The sequence below is a fragment of the Aotus nancymaae genome, unplaced genomic scaffold (genome assembly GCF_030222135.1).
Source record: "Aotus nancymaae isolate 86718 unplaced genomic scaffold, 86718_ANA_hifiasm-v0.15.2.pri h1tg000016l, whole genome shotgun sequence".
NCBI classification, from domain to species: Eukaryota; Metazoa; Chordata; class Mammalia; order Primates; family Aotidae; genus Aotus; species Aotus nancymaae.
Window position 1 is genome coordinate 64,473,415 of NW_026988428.1, and position 8,931 is coordinate 64,482,345.

Genomic DNA, 8,931 nt, shown 5'->3' on the forward strand with positions numbered 1-8,931 from the left:
TCCTTATTTCCTTTCAAAAATCACATGAGCTTCTGCCAACAACTGGAGAGGAAAGACAATCATCAGACATATTTAGCATCAAAGGAACAAATAGGACAAAATTATCAATTCTGTACCACAATCAGAAAAAAGCTAATGTCTATATTTGCTCATTTGGTAATATGACTACATGTTAAATGGTGGCATGTGTATGTGAGTGTGTGCCTGTGTGTGTTTTGAGTACAGTGAAAAATAAGACAGTAAGTGTTTTTTCTGTCACTGGCTGGAATGTGAAAAAGTTTATAGGCATACCCAATAATGATGGAAACACAGGCCATCTCCGGGAGTCAATATATTCCTTCTACTTCCTTATATTTTACGAGAAACACTTTCTTACCTCATATGTTTTTTCTTATGCTTTCTCTTAGACATTTCTTTATTATATTTCTTCCTCTTTTTATAGAACCATTGACTTATCTGCAAAAAATGAGGTGTGGGAGGTGATTAATACAGGAATAAGGATATTGGTCTATATGGGTAATAGTACTACACAAGTGACTTTGTCTGTCGATGAATAAATGTCTGTTAATGCTGTCATACCTGCTTATGTGTCATGCCAAATTCAAATGAGAGTGATAGACTCTCTTGTATTGTGGGGCACCTGTTTAACTTAAACTTTGCCCAGAGAGTGTCCATGAGGGATTTGCTGACTAATCTTGTCTTGGGATACTGTTTCTGTTTCTCATTTTCCATTTTCCTTGTTTTTTCCTGTTCATTGTCCAGGTCCTTTTCGATTTCCTCATCTTTTTCTTGCTCTCTCTTTCCGCCAGCTTCTCCTCCTCCTTCTCTTGATTTCTGCTTTCCCTTTTGTTCATCTTCACTGTAATTTCCATTTGATTGTTCAGGATTTTGATCCCAAGGCATAGCTGGTTGTTTCTGTATAAAAAGATCTGTGGAATAAAATCAAGCTGCAGCTAAATTTGGATTTCAGTTCATAGTTAACAATCTCCCATGTGAGAATATATTTGATTTTCCTAAGTTAGCAATGTTGTACATTGGTGAAAAATATAGAGCAAAGAAAAAGTGAACTTGATGCCTGCCCGGTGGCTCATGCCTGTAATCCCAGCACTTTGGGAGCCCAAGGCGGGTGGATCACGAGGTCAGGAGATGGAGACCATCCTGCCTAACATGGTGAAACCCCATCTCTCCAAAAATACAAAAATTAGCCGGGCGTGGTGGCACGCACCTGTAGTCCCAGCTACTTGGGAGACTCCATCTTAAAAAAAAAAAAAAAAAAAGGCCGGGAGCGTAGCTGAAGCCTGTAATCCCAGCAGTTTGGGAGGCAGAGGTGGGCGGATCATGAGGTCAGGACGAGACCAACCTGACCAATATGGTAAAACCCCGTTTCTACTAAAAATACAAAAATTAGCTAGGCGTGGTGGCGGGCGCCTGTAAGCCCAGCTACTCAGGAAGCTGAGGTTGGAGAATTGCTTGAACCCTGGAGGAGGACGCTGCAGTGAGCCAAGATCGCGCCACTGCACTCCAGCATGAGACACCGTCTCAAAAAAAAAAAAAAAAAAAAAAAAAAAAAAAAAAGAATTATTTGAACTCTAAGGGTCAAATCTGCTAAGTTAAAATTCATGTATTAGCCTACAGAATATAATACAGGCTGGGCACGGTGGCTCACGCCTGTAATCCCAGCATTTTGGGAGGCTGAGGCAGGCGGATCACCTGAGGTCAGGAGTTCGACCAGCATGACCAACATAGAGAAACTCCGCCTCTACTAAAAATACAAAATTATCCGGGCTTGGTGGTGCATGCCTGTAATCTCAGCTACTCATGAGGCTGAGGCAGGAGAATCTCTTGCACGCAGGAGGCGTAGGTTGCAGTGAGTCGAGATCGCGCCACTGCACTCCAGCCCGGGCAACAAGAGCGAAACTCCGCCTCAAAAAAGAATATAATGCAGCAGCTTTTTAAAAAAGTCTGGGGTCGGGCGCGGTGGCTCACCCCTGTAATCCCAGCACTTTGGGAGGCCGAGGCGGGTGGATCACGAGGTTAAGAGATCGAGACCATCCTGGTCAAAATGGTGAAACCTCGTCTCTACTAAAAAAATACAAAAAAAAATTAGCTAGGCATGGTGGTGCGTGCCTGTAATTCCAGCTACTCAGGAGGCTGAGGCAGGAGAATTGCCTGAACCCAGGAGGCGGAGGTTGCGGTGAGCCGAGATCGAGCCATTGTACTCCAGCCTGGGTAACAAGAGTGAAACTCCGTCTCAAAAAAAAAGCCATGTTCCCAGAGATTAAAATAAAATAAAATAAGGAGCAATTTTACATTCACATAGAGGAGTAAATTTCTTCGATTGAAAAATCTTAAAAATGTTCACATAACCAGATGGCTTCAATAGTGAATTCTACCAATGTTTGTACAAGAATTAAACCTTTCACAAAGTCTTCCAAAAAATAGGAAAGAGCATTTCCCAATTTATTCTATGAGATCAGTATTTTTACCCTGCATATCAGTCACAGTTCAACTGGAGAAAGATAAGACAACAGTAGCGAATATACATTAAGAAATTCATTGCAGCCGGGCGCGGTGGCTCAAGCCTGTAATCCCAGCACTTTGGGAGGCCGAGGCGGGTGGATCCCGAGGTCAAGAGATCGAGACCATCCTGGTCAACATGGTGAAACCCCGTCTCTACTAATACAAAAAATTAGCTGGGCACGGTGGCGCGTGCCTGTAATTCCAGCTACTCAGGAGGCTGAGGCAGGAGAATTGCCTGAACCCAGGAGGCGGAGGTTGCGGTGAGCCGAGATCGCGCCATTGCACTCCAGCCTGGGTAACAAGAGCGAAACTCCGTCTCAAAAAAAAAAAAAAAAAAAAGAAATTCATTGCAGAAAATTGACTTACACAATTTTGGAAAGGTCTTGGCAAGTCTGAAAGGATGGCTGGGAACCCTTCAGTGTGAGATGAAGCTGCTCTCCCTAGGCAGAATTTCCTCTTAAAGCCTCATCTGATTGAATTAGGTTTACTCAGATTATAATCCCTTTTACTTAAAGACAATTGAGGGCGCGGTGGCTCATGCCTGTAATCCCAGCCACTGCACTCCAGCCTGGGCAACAGAGCAAGACTCCATCTCAAAATAAAATAAATATGCCAGTAGCACCTAGTGTTTGATTGAATGACTAGGGTCTATAGCCTACCCAAGTTGCCACATTAAAGGCCATCATCACACTGATACTCAAACCAGACAGATGTCTCCTCCAAAAAAGTATAGATTAATGTCCCTTATGAAAATGGAGGCAAAGGACCGGGCGCGGTGGCTCAAGCCTGTAATCCCAGCACTTTGGGAGGCCGAGGCGGGTGGATCACGAGGTCAAGAGATCGAGACCATCCTGGTCAACATGGTGAAACCTCGTCTCTACTAAAAATACAAAAAATTAGCTGGGCAGGGTGGCGCGTGCCTGTAATCCCAGCTACTCAGGAGGCTGAGGCAGGAGAATTGCCTGAACCTAGGAGGCGGAAGTTGCGGTGAGCCGAGATCGCGCCATTGCACTCCAGCCTGGGTAACAAGAGAGAAACTCCGTCTCAAAAAAAAAAAAAAAGAAAAAGAAAAGAAAATGGAGGCAAAAACGTCAACAAAATACTAACAATTCAAAATCTAGCAACATAGTAAAAGGATTATGCACCATAACCAAGTGGGATTTATTCTAGAAATGTGTGACTGGTTCAATATAGGAAAATCAATGTAATGCATCATATGAATAGAATAAAGGGAAAAAACTATGCGATCATCTTGATAGAGGCAGGCAAGACTGTTTCTCTAAAATTTAAACAGAGTGACCATATGACCTAGCAATTGCCCCCTTTAAACAAAATACATTATATCTATACAATAGACTATTATTTAGCCACAAAAAGAAATAAAATACTGATTAATGCTCAACATGGGTGAATATCGAATGCAACCTAAATTGAGGGGCCGGGTGTGGTAATCCCAGCACTTTGGGAGGCGGAGGTGAGATGATTGCTTGAGCCCAGGAGCTGGAAACCAGCTTGGGCAACATAGTGAGATCTCCTCCTCTTAAAAATAAAAAAAATGAGGCCGGGCATGGTGACTCAACGCCTGTAATCCCAGCACTTTGAGAGGCTAAGGCGGGCGGATCACAGGGTTAGGAGTTTGAGACCAGCCTGGCCAATATGGTGAAACCCCGTCTCTACTAAAAATACAAAAATTATTTGAGCATGGTGGCTCATGCCTGTAATCCCAGCTACTGGGGAGGCTGAGGCAGGAGAATCTCTTGAATCTCCGAGGCAGAGGTTGCAGTGACCCAAGATGGTACTATTGCACTGCAGGCCTGGGCAACAAGAACAAAACTCCATCTCAAAAAATGATGATAATAAAATAAAAATTTTTTAAATGAGGTGAGAGGATCACTTGAGCCCAAGAAGTTGAGGCCGCAGTGAGTCCTGATGGCGACACTATATTCCCACCTGGGTGACAGAGTGAGGAGACCCTGCAGCAACAGGAAGAAAAAAAAACAAATGAACAAGTGAAAGAAGTCAGATGCAAAAGTCAGACATTATATGATTCTGTTTATATACAATGTCCAGTATAGGCAAATCTATAGAGACTGAAAGTAAATTAGGATTATCAGAGATTAGGGTGGGATAAAATTTGGAGTGTCTGCTAATTGGTGTACTTTTTGTTTTTTTTAAAAAAAAATTTAGGCTGGGTACGGTGGCTCACGCCTGTAATCCCAGCACTTTGCGAGGCTGAGGTGGGCGGATCATGAGGTCAAGAGATCGAGACCATCCTGGCCAATATGGTGAAACACCATCTCTACTAAAAATACAAAAATTAGCTGAGCGTGGTGGCATGTGCCTGTAGTCCCAGCTACTCGGGAGGCTGAGGCAGGAGAACTGCTCGAACCCGGGAGGCATAGGTTGCAGTGAGCTGAGATCGCGCCACTGCACTCCAGCCTGGTGCCTGGTGATGGAGTGAGACTTTGTCTCAAAAAAATAAATAAATAAAAAATAAAAAAAATTATTTTTAAGAGATGGTGGCGTGGCAGTTCACTATGCTGTTGTTGGTCTTGAAATCCTTAGCTTGAGTGATCTGTCCACCTTGGCATTACAAAGTGCTGGGATTACAGGCACGAGACACTGCAGCAGGCCACAAGTTTTCTTTTGTTAGAAAAAAACAAACACTCTTGTAACCCACATCCCTCTATTGCTACCACTCATTGTCTCAATTTCTCTTACAGAATGTGATAAAATGTAAGAAATTTTCTTACATTCCTCTAAAGAGTTATCTGGGCCGGGCATGGTGGCTCACGCCTGTAATCCAAGCACTTTGGAGGCCAAGGTGGGTGGATCACCTGAGGTTGGGAGTTCAAGACCAACCTGACCTACATGGTGAAACCCCATCTTTAAATATAAAATAAATAAATAAATGGGAAAAAAACAAAAAACAAAAAACGAGTTATCTGTATTTGTTGCTTGCCTGTTGGTGATTTTTCTCCCATCATTCTCTCTTGAATATTCTCCAATCAGGCTTTTACATCTAACTTTCACACACTCCTCTTCAGAGTCAGACATGAATGACCTTGACGTTGCAAAAAATAAAATGGCCACGGGGCACTGTGGATCTCACCTGTAATCCCAGCATTTCAGAAGGCCAAGGCGGGCGGATCACCTGAGGCCAGGAGTTTGAGACTAGCTTGACCAACATGGCCAAACCCCTTCTCTAAAAAAAACACAAAAATTAGCCACACCTGGTGGTCCACACTTGTAATCCTAGCTACTCCGGAGGTTGAGGCAGGAGAATCACTTGAACCCCAGAGGCAAAGTTTGCAGTGAGCCGAGATTGCCCACTGCACTCCAGCCTGGGTGACAAAGCAAGACTTAGTCTCAAAACAAACAAACAAATACCAACAACAACAACAACAAAAGTCCAGGCATAGAGGGTCACGTCTGTAATTGCAGCACTTTGGGAGGCAGAGGTGGGCGGATCATTTAAGGTCAGGAGTCCAGGACCAGCCTGGTCAACATGGCGAAACCCCGTGTCTACTAAAAATACAAAAAATTAGTCGGATGTGCTCTTTTGAACGCCAGGAGGGGGAGGTCGCAGTGAAACCAGATCGTGCCACTGCACTCCAGCCTGGGTGACAGAGCAAAACTGTGACTCAAGAAACAAAAAAAAGAAAAGGACCGGGCACGGTGGCTCATGCCTGTAATCCCAGCACTTTGGGAGGCCGAGGCGGGTGGGTCACGAGGTCAAGAGATTGAGACCATCCTGGTCAACATGGTGAAACCTCGTCTCTACTAAAAATACAAAAAATTAGCTGGGCATGGTGGCGCATACCTGTAGTCTCAGCTACTCGGGAGGCTGAAGCAGGAGAATTGCCTGAACCCAGGAGGCGGAGGTTGCGGTGAGCCGAGATCGCGCCATTGCACTCCAGCCTGGATAACAAGAGCGAAACTCCGTCTCAGAAAAAAAAAAAAAAAAGAAAATAAATCAAATGGCCAATTCCCAATCCCCATTTTTTTTTAAGGGTATAGTGGTGGTGAGACAGTGGGTGGTTTCTTTTTGTTTGTTTTCTTTTGTTGAAATAGAGTCTCGCTCTGAAGCCCAGACTGGAGCGCAGTGGCTCGATCGCAACTCACTGCAACCTCCGCCTCCTAGGCTCAAAGGATTCTCTTGCCTCAGCCTCCTGAGTAGCTGGGACTACAGGTGTCCATCATCAAGCCTGGCTAATTTTTGTATTTTTGATGGAGATAGGGTTTTATCGTCTTGGCCAGGATGGTCTGCAACTTCCCTGAGCTGAAGCAATCTGCTTCCCTCGGCCTCCCAAAGCGCTGAGATTTCAGGCGTTAGTCACTGTTCCCGGCTTGTTCCCTTCTTACTTACTTGAATCATCAGGGGCTTCTGAAGTATCAGGATCTCTCTCCATGTTAAAAAAGTGTACTCTCCCACTCCCTGGACACCATCCCTTCCTGGGCTTGAGTCAATGGCTGCTCTTTGAAAGCTTTCTTTCTTGTTCCTCTTTCCCCTACTGCTCTCTTTCTGACCCTGTGCTCTGTGAATCACGTTCAAGGTTAAATCCCTTCACTTCTTATCTCCTTTACATGCACTGCTAATCCAGGTCATCCAATCTCATGGTTTTTAATACCGCCCAAAAAGGGAAATTACTTTCAGATTTTTTTTTTTTTTTTTTTTTTGAGGAGTCTCACAGTGTCACCAGGCTGGAGTGCAGTGACTCCATCTCAGCTCACTGCAACCTTCGCCTCCCGGGTTCAAGCGATTCTCCTGCCTCAGCCTCCTGAGTAGCTGGGTCTACAGGCAGGCACCACCAGGCCCAGCTAATTTTTGTATTTTTAGTAGAGATGGGGTTTCATCATGTTGGCCAGGATGGTCTTATCTCTTGACCTCATGATCTGCCCACCTCAGCCTCCCAAAGTGCTAGGATTACAGGCATGAGCCACTGCGTCCGGCCTATTTTCAGATTTTTATTTCCAGGCTTGTATGTCAAACTACCAATTCAATATCTCTGCTTGGATGTCTAATAAGTTATGTGAATTGAACTTAAAATTCCCAAACTCAGAAAAAAAAAAAATTCCCAAACTCAGTTTATGGCTCCCTTCAGTGAATGCTGACCTATTTTCAGGCCTCTCTAGCTTAGTAAAGCCAACTCCAACTCCATCTGCCCAGTGGATTGAATCAAAAATCTTAGTGCTGTCTTTGACTTCTTCCCTTTCTCATAGCTCAACTCAATCTGTCAGAAAATCTTGCTTTTTTTTCTTTAAAATAGCTGGGCGAAGTGGCTCATGCCTATAAACCCACCACTTCGGGAGGCTGAAGGCGGGCGGATCACTTGAGGTTGGGAATTCGAGACCAGCCTGACCAACATGGAGAAACCCCGTCCCTACTAAAATACATGAAAAAAAAAAAAAAAATAGCTGGACGTGGTGGAACATACCTGTAGTCCCAGCTACTCGGAAGGCTGAGGCAGGAGAATTGCTTGAACCCAGAAGGTAGATGTTTCAGTGAGCCAAGGTCATACTATTGCACTCCAGCCTGGGCAACAAGAGCAAAACTCCATCTCAAAAAATACATATATTATATATCCAGATAACTGCCACTTCTTACCACCATCATCTCTCAACTAGATATAGTTTATCTCATAACTCAATCTGCTGCCTTTGTCCATCCCACTCTAAAATTCTACTTCCAACATAGTAGAAAGAGTAATCCTTTAAAAATGTAAATCAAGGCAAGGCGTGGTGGCTGACACCTGTAATCCCCATACTTTGGGAGGCCAAGGCGGGCAGATCACGTGAGGTCAGAAGTTACAGATTAGTCTAGCAAACATGGTGAAGCCTCCTCTTTACTAAAAATACAAAAATTAGCCTGGCATGGTGGCAAATGCCTGTAACCCCAGCTACTCGGGAGACTGAGGTAGGAGAATCCTTTGAACTCGGGAGGTGGAGAATGCAGTAAGCTGAGATCATGCCACTGCACTCCAGATCGGACAACAGTGAGACTCTGTCTCCAAAAAAAAAAATGCAAATCAGATCATATTATTCCCTGGCTGGAAACTTGAATGGCTTTATCCCTCAGAGTCAAAGCCGAGGACCTCACAATGTAGTATTGTAGAATTTGGTCTCTTGCCACCTTTTTCTTTCTTTTTTTTTTTTTTGAGACGGAGTCTTTTTTTTTTTTTTTTTTTTTTTTTTTTTTTTTTTTTTTTTTTTTTTTTTTTTTTTTTTGAGACGGAGTGTCGCTCTTGTTACCCAGGCTGGAGTGCAATGGCGCGATCTCGGCTCACCGCAACCTCCGCCTCCTGGGTTCAGGCAATTCTCCTGCCTCAGCCTCCTGAATAGCTGGGATTACAGGCACGCGCCACCATGCCCGGCTAATTTTTTGTATTAGTAGAGACGGGGTTTCACCAT

General features: G+C 44.2%; 1 protein-coding gene across 1 annotated transcript; it reads right to left on the reverse strand.

The window, feature by feature from the left end:
* Positions 1 to 372: 372 nt before the first annotated feature.
* Positions 373 to 8,931, reverse strand: NANOGNB (NANOG neighbor homeobox). The gene is made up of 3 exons (XM_064376752.1): positions 8,929 to 8,931; positions 580 to 915; positions 373 to 456 (listed from the first exon to the last, which is right to left on the reverse strand). The coding sequence occupies exons 1-3, from the start codon at positions 8,929 to 8,931 to the stop codon at positions 373 to 375; spliced, it is 423 nt and encodes a 140-aa protein (XP_064232822.1).